This window comes from Brassica napus, chromosome A2 (assembly GCF_020379485.1).
Source record: "Brassica napus cultivar Da-Ae chromosome A2, Da-Ae, whole genome shotgun sequence".
Taxonomy (NCBI): domain Eukaryota; kingdom Viridiplantae; phylum Streptophyta; class Magnoliopsida; order Brassicales; family Brassicaceae; genus Brassica; species Brassica napus.
In genome coordinates this window covers 5159847-5175961 of record NC_063435.1, presented here as the reverse complement: position 1 = coordinate 5175961, position 16115 = coordinate 5159847, and the positions used below count along the sequence as shown (strand labels likewise).

The window sequence follows — 16115 nt, the reverse complement described above, 5'->3', positions numbered from 1 at the left end:
TTTTTTACAAAGTGAACTTAGATTACTTGTTATCCAAGGCCCAACTAATAGGTTTCCATAAATGGAAAGTAGCAATGAATTACTATTCTTTTTCTAGAAGAATGCGAATCATCTTCGCCAAGTTTCAACGTTGGTTCTCTCTTTTAACCTCCGTGATCGTCACCTTTTACATTTATATACCACTAACGAGAATCCTCAACCCAATTGTATTGTTCTCTTCTTTGGTGAAGATCCTTCGGTGCCCACCATTTTATCAAATTCCCCATCTAAAAAAAGATCTCCGTCTTAACTTGGTGTCTCACTCTCTTACCTCTTTTGATTTGTATAGTCGACTCAACTCCTACAAAAATGGGTTGCCTTTTGTTGGATTGACGGTTTTTCCTCCTCCTTCTCCATTCAAAAGTAGTCTCTTTTGTCATCTTCGTGGAGAGACAGAGAGAGATAGTTTGTCTGGTTAATTTGATCGTTGTTATGTCTAGTCCCAAGAGTAACAAACCGAAGATCGTCAACGGTCCTGGGGGTTATATACTACAGGACGTTCCTCATCTCATTGATTATCTTCCTGATCTCCCTGTACGTTGTTGCACTTGATCATCTCTGCTTCCTGCATGATTCTATTTGAAAATTTGAATAAAATAAATGAGGAATCTTTGTATTTGGGTTCGATTATGTTTGATCTGTTCATGGTTTACTCGAATCAAATGGTGATGATTCCTAGTTTTATGTTATTTGCAGACGTATCCGAATCCATTACAAGACAATCCAGCTTACTCAGTTGCAGTGGCGGAGCTAGAATTCCATCTTATAGGGGTCACAGTTGATTTATTATAGCCAAAAAGGGTCATATCTGAGTTTTGAACTCAAGACATGGGGGTCAAAAGGATAAGTTCTGACCAAATTACCACAGAAAAGTCATTGTTTACAAGCCTAAATGTTTAATTTTATACATTTCATATGGGTCATTTGACCCCCCTACTTTCAAGGTGGCTCCGCCACTGCTCAGTTGTTAAGTATGTATTTTTTAAAACGTTTTCATTGCTTAAATGTTCATACTTTTTGTTTTCTTTACATGTTTTTTTTTTCGTTTTTTTGTTTTTATCAGGCAATACTTTGTTGATTCAGATGATAGTGTTCCTGAGAAGGTAAATTGAAGAATTGTGTTAGAATGATTATGTTTTATTTTTAAATTCTTGTTATAAAGATTGTAGTGCACAAGGATGGTCCAAGAGGAATCCATTTCAGACGCGCCGGTCCACGCCAAAAGGTTTACTTCGACTCCGACGAAGTCCACGCTTGCATTGTCACATGCGGAGGTCTCTGTCCCGGTCTCAACACCGTCATTAGAGAAATCGTCAGCAGCTTATCATGCATGTACGGTGTAAACAGAATCCTCGGAATCGATGTAAGCTTTCTCATACATACATAACATAAATATTAATCCCTTCTTGGCTACAGTGTACTAATGATTCTCATTATTTGTACAGGGTGGATACAGAGGATTCTACGCCAAGAACACTATCCCCTTAGACTCCAAAGTCGTCAACGACATCCACAAACGCGGAGGAACAATCCTCGGGACCTCTCGAGGTGGACACGATACCGCAAAGATAGTTGATAGCATCCAAGACCGAGGAATCAATCAGGTTTACATTATTGGCGGAGACGGAACACAAAGAGGAGCTTCAGTAATCTTTGAGGAGATTAGAAGGCGTGGACTCAAAGTTGCTGTGGTTGGAATACCGAAGACGATTGATGACGACATACCGGTGATTGATAGATCTTTTGGGTTTGATACTGCTGTGGAGGAAGCTCAGCGAGCCATCAACGCAGCACATGTTGAAGCTGAGAGTAATGAGAATGGTATTGGTTTTGTTAAGCTCATGGGTCGTTACAGTGGTAAGTTTTTTTCTCTTTGAACATTACAGTTTTAGAAAAACCTTTTAGAGCTGTTGTTACTGATTAAAAAGGCTAAACCAGGATTCATAGCGATGTATGCTACATTAGCAAGCAGAGATGTGGATTGCTGCTTGATTCCGGAGTCACCGTTTTACCTTGAAGGAGAAGGTGGACTGTTGGAGTTTATAGAGAGACGGCTTAAGGAGAATGGTCACATGGTGATTGTTCTTGCTGAAGGAGCGGGACAAGAATTGATGTCCAAAAGCATGGAGTCTAATGCTCTTGAAGATGCGTCTGGTAACAAGCTTCTTAAAGATGTTGGCTTGTGGCTATCACAAAGCATCAAGGTAAAACTAAATACAAAGATTAGGCCTGCGGTTATTAACCAAACCGAAAAGTTTGATTTTTGGTTCAATTCGGTTAGAAAAATCTGTTTTTGTCGGTAATCATTTAGTTCAGTTTTCTTAAAAAGAAAAAAAATTACCAAACAATACCAGCTTTAACCAAAATCCTGAACTGAATAACCAAATTCGAACTTAACCAAAAATTTTGAATTTTATTCAATTTAAACCGAAATTTAACGAAAAAACAAACAAAAATCGGTAGAAAATATTGAAGCTGAACTAACCAAAAACCAAACTGAACCAAAATTATTTTCAGTTTACTTCGGAAAGATTTTAACCGACCCAAACTAACCGAAGAAACTGAACCCGCAGGCCTAAGAAAGATTGTAACTTTCTCTTAGACCATTGCAGAAAACTCATGTAATGTTTTTACTTTTAGGATCATTTCAAGAAGAATAAGATGGAGATGAATCTCAAATACATAGGTAACAAAATCATAAACCTTTAAACTATTTGGATCTACGTTTCTTTTAAACTTGTTTTTCGGTTTTAGACCCTACATACATGATCCGGGCTGTTCCGAGCAATGCATCAGACAATGTTTACTGTTCACTTCTTGCTCAAAGTGCGGTTCACGGTGCAATGGCTGGATACACTGGCTACACAAGTGGTCTTGTCAATGGAAGACAGACATACATCCCTTACTACGTAAGTTACTGACACTAATAAGATGACAGAGACTGTGGTTTGCGGGATTGTCCTGATTTGATATTTTTATGTTGCAGAGAATAACAGAGAAACAGAACCATGTGGTGATTACTGATAGAATGTGGGCAAGGCTGTTGTCTTCTACAAATCAGCCAAGCTTCTTGGGCCCTAAGGATATACCTGAGGAGAAGAAAGAGCTTCCGGTGACGCCACTTCCTGACGGCGAAAAGTGTGACGCAGTTGTGGATATTCCTCCGGTGACTAAAGAGGTCACCAAGTGAAAGTAAAAAAAGCTTTCAGGTATATATATATTCAGGCCTTCCTGGAAACGAAAGTGAAATAATTATTTCTTGCGACGGTTTTGCTCTTCAGTGCGAAACACAACTTTTTAGTTTCTTTTAGATGTTTAGTTTTGTAACATATTTTTGCACCTTTCATATCTTATGGTTATGAGTGAATGAGGTAATATTTTTTGGTGTGATGTACAATACAATTGTTACTGCCTATTAAGTAAAGAAAAGCTTACCCTAAATACACGTAGCAAATTAAAAGAGATTTTTTTACATTCTAGGACACATTATGTCTTTGGAATTGCATATTTAGACACTTGTTGCTTGAGACACACAATTTCTATGTGCAATGTCTTAGATGCCCTCAACCTTATCTAACAATAACTAGAAATATAACTAAATCCAAAAGTCTTTTTATTAAATCATTCAAAAATTTATTTATTTTAGAATTTCAAAATTCAAGTTCAGATTCACTTTTATTAAACTCTATTTTTCTTTTTATTTATTTTCATAACGCATACTCAAATCCAATAATCACGATACACTCTCCTTCATCAAATCGAAGAAACAATTAATTCTTAATCCTCTTGGCTTGTCTCCTTCTTCTCAACTTTTTCTTATTCCTTTGTCTATCTCTATTTTTTGTCTGTTTTTCTATCTTTTTATTACGAATCATGACAGAATCCACGGATAAAAAAAAAGAAAGAGAAAACGCCTCAACATGGATTTCGAGCTCAACATCGCATCGGTAAGCTCGGTGGCTCAGTGAAGCCATGGGGGTTCGAGCTCGTCGAAATCCTCCGCCACCACGAGATCTGCTGCTCAAGTTGACTCCTCGCCTTGCTCAACTCATTTCCGAAGTCTCATCCATTATATAGGTGAAGCTGCAGTGGTTTGAGCTTGGTATCACCATGGGTGAAAGCTCGATTAGATCTGCAATAAGAATGATGAATTTACATATTTGGTCCTTATATTTATGTAAGTATTTGTTTTCACCCTCAATTTTTAAATGTGCAGATTTGTATTCTAATTAGTATCAAAATTTTCAAGTATACACCACAGACATGTTTTACGCAATTATGTTCTTCATGATTACAATGTCCATATAAATATATCCTAATCCATGTCCACACCTACTAGCTCACAAAAAATCGATAATGGACATCATTTAACATGATCTCTTTCAGAAACTTTGATGTGGATACAACTTGTGTGTCATACTAATATGTCTAGATATTCTCTTTTACACATTTATATCCATGTCCACATATCTTACGTTCACACTTTTATAATCCATATCCATACATTCTTATAAGTTATATATAAAAAATATAGATAGAAAATTAGATAAAACAATAAAAGTATATATCATTAAATAACAAATATATATCACTTTGTTATACTAATTTTTTTGGTCATATACATCTTTAAATAAAAAAATAGAAAACAAAACAAAGAATTTTGTAAAAAAAAAATATTGTGTCCACATCCATAAAACATATGTCCAATAAATTATAATTTAGCAATTTAGTTAGACATTAAAATATAAAAATATATATATGGATATCAAAATAATAAGAAAAAAGAAACATGTTTTTATATGGTTATTATATATTTATTTAATCAGAAACTGAAATAGTGTATGAATAAATATGGTTTTGTGTCCATGTCCAAAATTAATTTATAACTATATTATCCACACTATGATATCCATGTCCATACTTTTTTTGTATATATATTAGTATATATATATGAAAATGGATGTTAAAAGATAGAGAATTTTATACATAATTTAATGTGATAATTATTTTTGTTTTATATATTTTAGAATTTGAAATAAAAGTAAATGAAACATTAAGAGAAATAAGAAAAACAAGTTACAATTTATACTTACCCAAACATAAGCGCATCTTCCGTTTCTTCTGAGCAAGGGCATTTCTGTCCAAAACAGCTCTCAGATTCAAGGAAAGTGTCCCTCCAGCGGATTGTGTCTTAAAGTGTTAAAAAAGATAAAAAAGTGTCCTAAATGGTAATCGACTCATTAAAAGACGGCTAAGTATCTCATCAATATAATAAATTAAGTTAAGAAACTATACTAAAATTGTTAGTTCCAGTGGTAAAATACCCCAAAAACAATAACTACACATAAATATTTTAAATATAAAATGTTAATAATACTTTTTAGTTTCAAAATTATTAGCCAATATAAAGTGACAAGTGTCAGTTGCCATGGGTTCTAAAGAGATCGGTGCACAGAATCGGTTGTCACACTTTTGATTTAATTTTTTTTCATTTATTTTTATTATCTTTTTGATTCAGATACCCTTTTGTATACCTTCGTTGGAGCTGCTTTTAGTCCATCCCCGAAAAAAGAGAGATGGTTCCGTATGTCGCAGCCAATAGCTGATATGACGGTGGTTGGTGGTGAAGAGATCGTGGTGAAAATTCTGGAGTTCCTTCTACTACAAATGGATTGCACCGGTCATGTTTGGAGGACAAACTTGACGATGATGGTGGCTTGTGTTTGAGCATGTTTGATGTTTCTTATGATAATGTACGTCTCTTAAAACTCCATAAGCAAACACTATAGAAAGTAACGAAAAAAAAACGATACACTTTAATCTCGAAACTTTTTAAACAGAAAGATAATATTAGTTTTTTATTCATAATAATAACGGACAGAAGATAGTTATAACTTTCAAATTAAACCAATTTTTTTTTCAACTCGTGTTTGAGCCAGAAAAATCAACTTTTAAATATTTTTCGGTTTAACTTTCATATTTTGTTGATTAGGCCATTTAAAAAATTCAAGTAATCAACTAGTAGACTCGATTAAAAAATAAACTTTCGTTAACTTTCTAATGACATCGTTTTGAAAACTGATTAAAAACTTAATTATACGATGTTGTTTTGCATAGTAATCATCATTTATCTATTCTCTCTCGTGAAACCCGGAAAACCCCAAATTGAAAACCCTTAAATTTTTATACTTATATTTGAGATTTTCTTGGTTTTGCGAAATATACAGGATTAAGTGCTAAAACAATGTTGTATACTTAAAATTTTAATCAGTTTCAAAACAATGTCGCTAGAGAGCTGTCGATGTTGCTAGAGAGCTGTTTTAGTTTTTCTATGAGTTTAAGAGTTGACTATTCAAATTTCTTGAATGACCGAATCGACAAAATATAAAAATTAAAATGGTCAATATTTAAAAATTGAAGAATTTTGTGGCTTTAATCTGAAAATTCTGTGTTTTAATAGCATTTTTCTCTAATAACGGCGGGATACATTAGCTAATGACAACGCAATAATAATAATAATAGAACTTTATTAACTGGACAGTACTGCTTTCCAGTGCTTAATTAAACGACTACTAATCAGACACATTTTATTTTTCTATGTAAACTTCTTGGACGCCTTATTGCAGTTTCACCACCTCAAATCCTCCGGGAAATACTGTAAATCCAAACCAAAATTATGAATATGAAAATAAAAAAGGCAATATGCTAATATTATTAACACAATGATGTAAGGTAAATTATCATATTAGTTACTCATCTTCAAACGAGATGAAAGTAAAGTTCCTCACCTTCTTGATCAAAGACATGTAGTATGGCTTAACCTTCTCAACATCTACCTGAACTTTGCTCTTGCTGTATAAGTCGTACTTGCTGTATTATAAACACAACTTTATAATTACAATCCGATAATTATAATCAAAGTATGTTTGATTAAGATATATTTTTAAGTTACTTGAAAACATGGAGCCATTTGAGATTATCCTTGTCTCCCTCGTTCAAAAGGTGAGTGTAACCTCCAGCCTTGTGCAATGCTACAAATATAAAAACTAATTAATAAACCATTATGTTACTAACTAAGAGTTTGTTTCGTTAATTGGTTCATAATATATTATGCTTACGGTAAAAGGAATGGTATCGGATGATAAACAATCCCGCGGATGGCAAAGTGCTTCCGTTCTCCTTGGCCACCTATATGAACATATAATTATCAATTTTACAAAATCTTTAACTTGGAAACTAATTTAATTATAATATTTAATAAATTACAGCAGTAAGTTAAAATATTACCAGGTACATGTAATCATCATGCCCCCATGACATGAAAACATTTTCTAGTCCACATCCTTCAGAATAAATCCCAGTTTTGGTATTATAATTTGGGTTGTTAAAATCAGGGTTTTCCATAAAATACTGAAAATATAAAAGATTAAAGGTTATGTTGCTGACAAAAAAAAGATTAAAAGAAAATAATAACTGTGAAATTATATTCAATTGCTTAGTAATATTTTTTTTAATGAAACTGCAGATAATAATATGTTTTTATGTACCTTGTGGTGTATGTTAGATTCATCAAAAGCACACCCAACAGGAAATGTGTCACCTACAAGTTTTGATATGGAATTCATATGTTACTGAAAGCTTAAAGTTCGATACATATCAGTCAAGAGAACATAATTAATTGTTTATATTCCTTTTTATTAGAAACCTCAAATAATTAGACTTACCAACAACAGCCCACTGAGGAAGCCCTCCAAATTGTGGAAGAGTAAGAACCTTCCCAAGATCTGGTAATTGATTCCAATGTTAGCATTTTTCGGATTCTTATATATGAATATTATGATTTGTAAGTTCTAGCCATAGCCGTAAGCATTGTATTTTGACATACTCAACGATATTGATTACCATGGATAAGGGCAGTGAGATGGAGCCAATCTTCGTCAGGATAGTCTTTACGGATTGCTTCAGCCGATTGAAGCAAATGCTGAATTTGTGGTTCATCAAGATCAGGATCACTCTCGTCCACCACTTCGTTAAGAAGTTCACAACATTCCCAAATGTTCATCACCATCTTGTCCAGTTTTCCATACTCGTGCCTCATTTTCTTTACCTGCAAAAGAAAACATGATAACCGTTTTTTTTTTTGGGTGCAACTGATAAACTGTACTTTGAGTATTAAACATAAAGTTATTATCAATAGTTCCCAGATCACTTTTATATGTAGGCTATGTAGCGTACATACATTAATCCCACAAAACAAAAAGCTAATAACCCGTAAACTATAATTGTAATATAAAAGAGATCTTACAAAGTCTAAACTTTGGTTAGTGTGCTGTGTTTTGTAGAACTCCTCGACGCTCTTCTGCCTCTCGTTGTTCGCATCCGCGTAGTCTCTACAACAATTTACATTGATCAAAAAAATTTCTTTATTATTTGAAAAAATGTTTAATTAAATTACGCAACTCTTATAACAACCTGAACTGACGACCAAATGCGTTCACCTCAGGGGCCAAAAACACATCATCGTCCGATGATGTCTTCGACGTTGGAATTATGTTGTCCAGTTGTAACTCTTCGGTCTTCTTTTGTTTCCCAAAATCTTCATGCACTGGTTAAAAAAAATCATAAAGTAAACCCATTAATTGAAAAATATCATTATTTTTTTTTCTCCAATTTTGTTAATTTAATGGACACTTTAAAAAAAACGCGTTATTTTTGAAGTGAATGAAGATAGATATGTGTACCCAAAACAGGGTTTTCGAGAGGGATAATCATCTTCAGAAAAAAAAAAAGAAGTAAAAGATTAATTGAAAACTAAAAGATAGAGAGGATTAATTTCTAGGTAGAGGTGTGATTTGATGGAGACACAGAAGATTATTTGTAATGGTGATGGATCTGGAGAGGATAAGTACTTTCCTCTATATTTAGAGAGAAATCCAAGTCTTAGTTGACCGTTGATTATTTAGCAACCAAGATTTATCCTCCCCTCAAAAAGACAAAATCCATAAATACTTTTAAATAAAAAATCTGACCAACATAAATATGACATGTCAAAACAAAATAGTATTTGTTAACATTCATACCTAATTAAACCATTATGATATTTTAATACGCTGTGATCTGTCCATCAAATAAGAATATACCCAACGTTATATGGTAAAAATAAAATCCTAATTTCCAAAATATAAAAATTGAACTGAAATTAATTTTTTGACATATTTATATCCTCTTCCTTATAAGGATTTGGCAATGTGTCAGATACAAATATACAATCAGCATATACACGCACCCATATATATGTTTTCTAAATTAGTAAAGAAGAATATTCCATCATATTCTTAGTTTTCACAATTCTTAATATTTTTATAATAAATTAATTTATTTATTTTATAAAAGAATTTAATATATTTAATTTTTCATTGTGATATTTGTAGTTTTCTCTATTTGATAACATCTGTATATTTTTCTATTTATACGTTTACGTATAGTTTTCTTGGAACTTTTGAAATAATATTATAGATTTTGGACATGTCCCATAATAGTGAAAATTGAGCATATTATGCATATCGTATTAATATTCTTAGCAAAGAAAAAAAAATCAATAAGTAAGCTCATTGTGTGAGTTCCAAAAAAAAAAGAAAGTAAGTTCATTGTGTTTAATTTTTTTCATAAATGATGTTTCATTTCTTATCAATGTAAATTCTACTATGGACTACGCCAAAAATAAATCCATTATTTTTTACTTAAAATTAAAAGTTAAAACTAAGATTCACTGTCGAGCTCAGTAACAAGAGTTTGTGACCCATGTGGGGACAACAAGATGGTGGAACACTGTCCCGGCCCACCGGTCGGTTCTGTCTGGCATCTTCTGGACCGCCCAGTCCAAACCGAGAGTGATCCGTTTGTGTTAGGCGAAGGCTTGACTCAGGCGTTTCCTAAAGAGGGGAGGGCAATGCGTGAGGCTGGTTTCACAGAGCAGCGATCACCTCCCTCTCTCGGCAGTGGACGGATAACGGATGAAAGCCACTCAGATCCACATGGCCTGGTGGCTCGTACCCAGCTGAACCACCATCTTTTTTAAAAATTTGATCAAAAAAAAAACTAAGATTCACCAAGCAACATCAATAGATTTTGTTCGGGGTCTGGAGCTTAAGGTATGAACCAAGAAAATCCAAATATGATAAATCTGGACCAACATTTGGGAGAGAGGGACGTATAATTTTCCTTTTGATTGTACTTGTAATTCGAAACAATGTGAAGAACACGATAATTTAGGAACATGGCTGAAGGCAAACAAGGTGTATACTGTAGACTGCTCAGATTCTGTAGACTGCTGATGCGTCAGTCAATGTAGAACACGATAATTTAGGAATAGCCTAGTCTCAGATTCTGTAGACTGCTGATCGCCCTAGAGACTTCATTTGGATTGTGAAAACGGTTTTATGTTAATAGGCCTAAAAAATACTTGGCCTATCAATAATCGGGGCTTTGTGGAGTCTTTTCTCATTTATATTGACTGACGCATCAGTTAGATCAGAATTTATTCCTCCCATCCTATGCTCTTGGCTTTGCTTCTGACACAACTCATTCTAAGGTCCGGAGAGGAACTCTCCAAGCCTTTTAAGGAATTTTTCTCAGCTTCAAAATAAACTCAAAATGTGATGTGAATCAAGATTGGCACTCTTTTAGGTTTTCAGGTTTTTTACACTTAACTAAAGAGTTGTTCACATTTTGGATTCTAGTTTAACTGGTCCAAATGCATCAGTGAATCTACACCAATAGCAAAGGACCTCTCTTGCGAGAAATGAAATTATACAAGCAATTCAAGAGCATGGCCAGAAATTTGCTGAATGAATAATCATTCGTGGAAGCATCGCCTATTATACATTAGTTGACGAGAGAACATCATAATCACAGTTTCTTGTATGATTCCATTATCCGTAGAATAGAAACATATCATTCAATAACATAAAAGATAAAACCCCATGGTTGGTGTAAACTTGCAGACAAAATCAAACTATTACTGCTGGAAGTTGAGAATAAAATTCAGGAGTAAATTCGTAATTCATAGAATCAAAACATATATAAGTGCAAAAGAAACATGACTAAAACATACGAATAGAAGAAATGCACAAAATAGCCATTATGAGAAGCTTTTATAAGTCATTCTTCTACTTCTCAGAAGAGTTGGGTCCCCTCTTCTTACCGAAACCAACAACTGCAAAAATTCCATTACCCGACATTAATCAATCAAACACTTTTATTGTATGCCAAGCAAAGAGTTATATTATATCCATAAACAACATCCGACACACAAGTTGAAACAGCTAATAACTATTTTGTAATAAAATCAACCAAGTATTTAAAAATGGATTGGAGCAATTACCGGCGGTAACGAAACGGCGGTTGTGCTGGAGACGCTTGTGGGCACGTCCTCTGGGTTTCTTCTTCTTGTCTTGCTTCGCTACCTTTGGTGTCTGTCCTCTCACCTTACCGGCACGTGCCAAAGATCCGTGAACTTTCCCTGAGATCAGCAAACACTCACACAGATCAAACGATTTGACTTTCACTAATATGCAGTAGTACAGAAATGTATAAGCTCTGAGGATTACCCATGGTTGATTTGCTTCTCTGCTTTCTCTTCCGACGGCTGCAATTAGCTGAAACGAGTGCGAAATCTCGGAGCTAGGGTTTTCAGGATGATGGATATGTATTTATATCGTGACAACGAAGCTTATTGGGCCTGGAGCCATACTTCAATGTTGCTATTGGGTGTAAGGCCCATAACCATCATAAATTTATGTAACTTGGTTATTTTATCATTAGCACGGAATCATTACTAGTCCGAAACTATTGGCTGGGCTTCAAAGATGCTTTAATCTTATGTTTAAAATGTAAAGGTGAAAATGATCAGCATAAGTCGATATGTCCGAGTGGTTAAGGAGTTTGACTCGAAATCAATTGGGCTTTGCCCGCGCAGGTTCGAATCCTGCTGTCGACGTATTTTGTTTCTTTTTTTATAAAAACTAAAAGCGAAGTCATAAGAATACGTTAATTAGTTTTAGGCCTACGTCCATTTGTACAATTTAGTTCACGGATATATAATTTTCACTGCAAATCATTATGCTTTGCTAATGCTATGATGGAAAGACAGTGGCAGCTATGGATGTCATCGTTCCAAAGGTAATAAAGCTAACATGGGACTCTTACTAGAGTTAAGGATTTTTGATGTCTATTTAACTATGTTGGATAACATAAAACTCATTTCACATGTAAACTAGATTCTTAGACCATCTTCAATGGCTTACTCTATTTTCTATTCTAAAATAGAGTAACTCTATAATTAATAGAGTTTGAGTTTGTTCCAGCATTTTTTACTTTAAATTCTATTTTAGAATGAAAAATAGACTGGGGTTAGAGATGCTCGAAGAAATCGTATACGAACTTCATTTCAAACCGAAGCTTTGCTTAGTCAGATTTGCTTGGACAAGCAACTCAGATACACATTGATTATTAGCAAGATTCAAGTAAAACGCAGAAGACAAAGAACATAAACAGATTCATATCAAGGTCTTGACGAAGAAAACGAGTCCATCTGATAAATTGCATCAGGCAAAGCAAAGTGAAACTACAAAGAAAATACGAAGACTCTTTAAATAAAAAGATCGAAAACTCAAGGAAAAAACCACAAAACTTGTCTAGGTGACAGACTAGTCCCTTCTCAATCCTCCTCATCGATGACCTTAGTGCCAAGTCCACTGAGTCCTTCAGCAGGGATCTCAGCAACAGTGACAAGTGAGAAAAACTCTTCCTTGGCGTCTTCATCGTCGTTTCTCTTGCGTGCAACACGGACTCTAATCCTCCTTGGAGGACCTCTGATACCTCTGCTCCATATCTGCTTGTTCAACTTCACGTCTACCCTAACGTCCTTGGTCCCCATGGCTTTCTCTGCAAACTTCCTGATCTCCTTGATGGCCTTTGGTGCCTTCTTCTTAAAGGTGCTGTTACACGTTAAACAAAGTCATTAGAAGAAGCCCTTAAATCTCATAACGCAAGCAAGACCTAATCTTAATTTCGGTTGTTAGAGTTCCTGTCTTAATATGAACTAAATCTTGAAATGAAATGTAAACAACATTTCCCTATGTGAAACTGAACGATCAAACAGCTAAGACAGGCCCGGTAAGGTTTTAGAAAATCAAACCAATTGGTTAAGTATATGTCTTAATATGAAGTAAATATTGAAATGAAATGTAAACAACATTTCATTATTAGTTCAATTACATTTTTAAAAAAGATAATCTTAAAAAACACTAATTAATTAACCTACAAGAAGTCTAAGAAGGGCCCTACTATAATCTGTAAGGAAGAGACACAATCTCATTACAACACTATGAAACTGAACAATCAAGCAGCTAGAAGACACTAAGGTTTGAGGAAGCTAACCAGCTGTGAAGGCGTCTGTGGAGGTTGATGGTGTACTCTCTGGTCACCACTTCCTCTTTCCTTCCCTTTTTCTCAGACATCTTCTCTTTTTCTGTGTCCTACTCTTACCTGCGTTTATCCATAACCAAAGAACACTTACTAGAAGCTACACAGATCTGTCCAAGAACGAGCTACGAAGAGGGAAAGAGAGAGTACCTTTGGGCTTGAAGAACGTCGAGAGAACAGAAGGCGTCGACGGCGGAGAAGTAAGCATATATATATGCAACACTAAATTAAACCTAGATGATTTATTTGGGCTTTAGTGGGCTTACTTGTTGTGTCATTAGCGTCGCAATTTTAGAGCCCATAAAAGGCCTAATTAAAATGTAACCGAGTCAAAGACAAACCGGATTGTCTATCTTTGTATTAGTGAACTGAACTTTCAAAACAAAACAAAGAAAAATGTTCATTCCACATATGCCATGTTTTTTTGTATGACTTGGGTAAGACAAAGTTTTGTAAGTATCAGGTTATGTCCTCTTATAAGCTTTTCATAGAACTATTTTTTCTCTTCTTGTTTCGTAGCTTGGTTATATATTTTACTCGTAAAACAAAATGGAATTGAGAAGTTGATTATACTTTTGTAATTCAGAAAACTTTGGTTCTATTGTTTTGTGTTGCTTTGTCTTGGAAAATGGTAAATATATATGTGCAATCTGTTAAATATTGAGAAAGAACCTATTAGGGCTCTTGGTTACTGGTGCAGCAGGTAAGAGTAGTTAATTAGTTTTTGTCTTTTTTTTTTTTTTTGCTGAAGTGAATAATAATCCAGTTTATCGGGTTTTATTACTGTACAGGAAATATATGGAATGCAATTGCTCCAATGATTTTCCAGTGGCATAATGCTAGGTCCAGACCAACATTGTTGGTTAAAAGTTAGTGGCTTAATAAATAAATATATGTATAGGTTATCAATCAATATGGGCGTTTGGTCTAGTGGTATGATTCTCGCTTTGGGTGCGAGAGGTCCCGAGTTCGATTCTCGGAACGCCCCTGTGTTTTTTTACCTGGCCAGCTGTAAATGTAATAACTGTGTCCAACTTAATGAGATTAGAGGCTTAGTTAAGAATGGCCTATGGAACCAGCATTTTTTTATGGGTTATGGATTATATAGACCATCGATCTTGTTTCGCAGCGAGCCCTGAAGGAAGTCCTCTTAGCCCCTTGTTGCATTTCACAGCTTCTCTCTCCTGAAAGCATGGGATTAAAGCTTAAGCCTATCAAAACTCGACTCTCGGCTTAAGTGTGTGTGTGCGCAACTACTTATTCGTTGGTTCTAGTTTCACTGAGGGAGAATCTTAGGGCTTTTGTACATATATAGAACAAACACTAAGGAGATTTGAGGAAAAGAGGAAGAAGGAACATTCATCAAGCCATCCTTATAACACATTCTTTTGTAGTCAGCCACTTGACAGCAATTCTTTTGTTAAGAAGCGACAAATGTTGTTTCATTACTTCATTTTTTTTGTATATGTAAAATGTTTTGTTGTTGTAACATTGAACAACTGTTTTGTGAATGGACTCTGCATATTATGTAATCCATTTTTCAATAATAAATGTGTATTGTATTGTATATCAAAGATGGCGTCGCTTCCGTTATTTACTTTGTTCCAAGCTGTAGTCATATGCGCACAAAAGCATTGCTTCTGCTGCCTCAGCTTCGCTCTTAGTTCTAATCTGATAATCACAGTGAGGTATAGAAACAATCACGTGAGTAGCATCACAGTTGTATACTTTCTTTAGCATAACTCAAAGGAGAAAATATAAACCTGGGCCCATCTATACTTAATTGATCAAGACTTGTTTCCAGAATATGTCCTCAAATAGAGCCTGCTTATTGTTGTTAATCCAGTTGACATATAGCGCAAAAGATCACCAGATCATCCATATTCATGGAGTCTAGATCTAACGCATTTAGAATGTCCTACATATGCATCAAGAACAATCTCTCGACCTTGGTCTTCACCCATTCCTAACCAAGCTCATAAAGACCCGTATAAAATTGATCAGGGAATGTCATGGACTCTTTATCTGTCCTATCAGAATCTGTGTATGAAGTTCCAGTTTAGCAACAAACATCACACAACACAGAGATCAACTTTTATAATAAATTTTGTATAGTATATAGATAAGACTGAAATCAAACTCATTTTAACTTGTAATGTACACAATAAGACAGAATGGTCTAGTTAGGTCTAAACGTGACAATTTCTAATAGAAGTTGACCAATGCAAATGACCAGAGCTTAGTTTTTTTTCTTCCAACTAATCCATGATCAGTTCCCTTAACTCAACTGTGGATATCATAGGATCCTAAAGGGTTTGAGAGGAAAACACAAGACGGACACCATGTTTAGTCTGCTTGTAATCTTCTATCTTGTCGCCATAGCCGAATTCATTTACAATCAACCTGGTGACAATAAATTATGAGTTAAGTGAATGACTTCTTCTTTAATTATAACATGAAAAAACATATATTTTATTGGTTAGTCTACTTTCATGCTGCCATTATTTCACTTTTGTAACAGTATTATCAGTATATATATATATATATTAATTTAAATAAATCACAAAATATTTATTCATTTCTAGTGATAA

The 16115-nt window shown here is 34.5% G+C and overlaps 4 protein-coding genes and 2 non-coding genes across 6 annotated transcripts; 3 read left to right on the top strand and 3 right to left on the bottom strand.

The window, feature by feature from the left end:
* The first annotated feature begins 471 nt into the window (after positions 1-471).
* On the top strand, positions 472-3443 carry LOC106418226 (ATP-dependent 6-phosphofructokinase 7-like). The gene is made up of 9 exons (XM_048761365.1): positions 472-573; positions 736-788; positions 1103-1142; positions 1202-1402; positions 1485-1896; positions 1978-2243; positions 2680-2725; positions 2794-2948; positions 3026-3443. The coding sequence occupies exons 1-9, from the start codon at positions 472-474 to the stop codon at positions 3227-3229; spliced, it is 1479 nt and encodes a 492-aa protein (XP_048617322.1). The 3' UTR covers positions 3230-3443.
* Positions 3444-6470: 3027 nt separating this feature from the next.
* On the bottom strand, positions 6471-8979 carry LOC106418217 (inositol oxygenase 5). The gene is made up of 11 exons (XM_013858882.3): positions 8781-8979; positions 8512-8644; positions 8345-8429; positions 7942-8146; positions 7764-7823; positions 7587-7639; positions 7327-7449; positions 7158-7227; positions 6992-7070; positions 6828-6909; positions 6471-6694 (listed from the first exon to the last, which is right to left on the bottom strand). Exons 1-11 carry the CDS (start codon positions 8809-8811, stop codon positions 6668-6670), a joined length of 948 nt encoding a protein of 315 aa, XP_013714336.2. The 5' UTR covers positions 8812-8979; the 3' UTR covers positions 6471-6667.
* Positions 8980-10977: 1998 nt separating this feature from the next.
* Positions 10978-11785, bottom strand: LOC106418208 (40S ribosomal protein S30). The gene is made up of 3 exons (XM_013858873.3): positions 11649-11785; positions 11423-11560; positions 10978-11254 (listed from the first exon to the last, which is right to left on the bottom strand). Exons 1-3 carry the CDS (start codon positions 11650-11652, stop codon positions 11208-11210), a joined length of 189 nt encoding a protein of 62 aa, XP_013714327.1. The 5' UTR covers positions 11653-11785; the 3' UTR covers positions 10978-11207.
* A 170-nt stretch (positions 11786-11955) lies between these two features.
* On the top strand, positions 11956-12037 carry TRNAS-CGA. The gene has a single exon. It is a non-coding gene; the product is annotated as a tRNA-Ser (tRNA).
* Positions 12038-12576: 539 nt separating this feature from the next.
* LOC106389467 (60S ribosomal protein L31-3) lies at positions 12577-13795 on the bottom strand. The gene is made up of 3 exons (XM_048751000.1): positions 13675-13795; positions 13480-13587; positions 12577-13037 (listed from the first exon to the last, which is right to left on the bottom strand). The coding sequence occupies exons 2-3, from the start codon at positions 13557-13559 to the stop codon at positions 12758-12760; spliced, it is 360 nt and encodes a 119-aa protein (XP_048606957.1). The 5' UTR covers positions 13560-13587; positions 13675-13795; the 3' UTR covers positions 12577-12757.
* A 645-nt stretch (positions 13796-14440) lies between these two features.
* On the top strand, positions 14441-14512 carry TRNAP-UGG. Its single transcript has one exon. It is a non-coding gene; the product is annotated as a tRNA-Pro (tRNA).
* The last annotated feature ends 1603 nt before the right edge of the window (positions 14513-16115 follow it).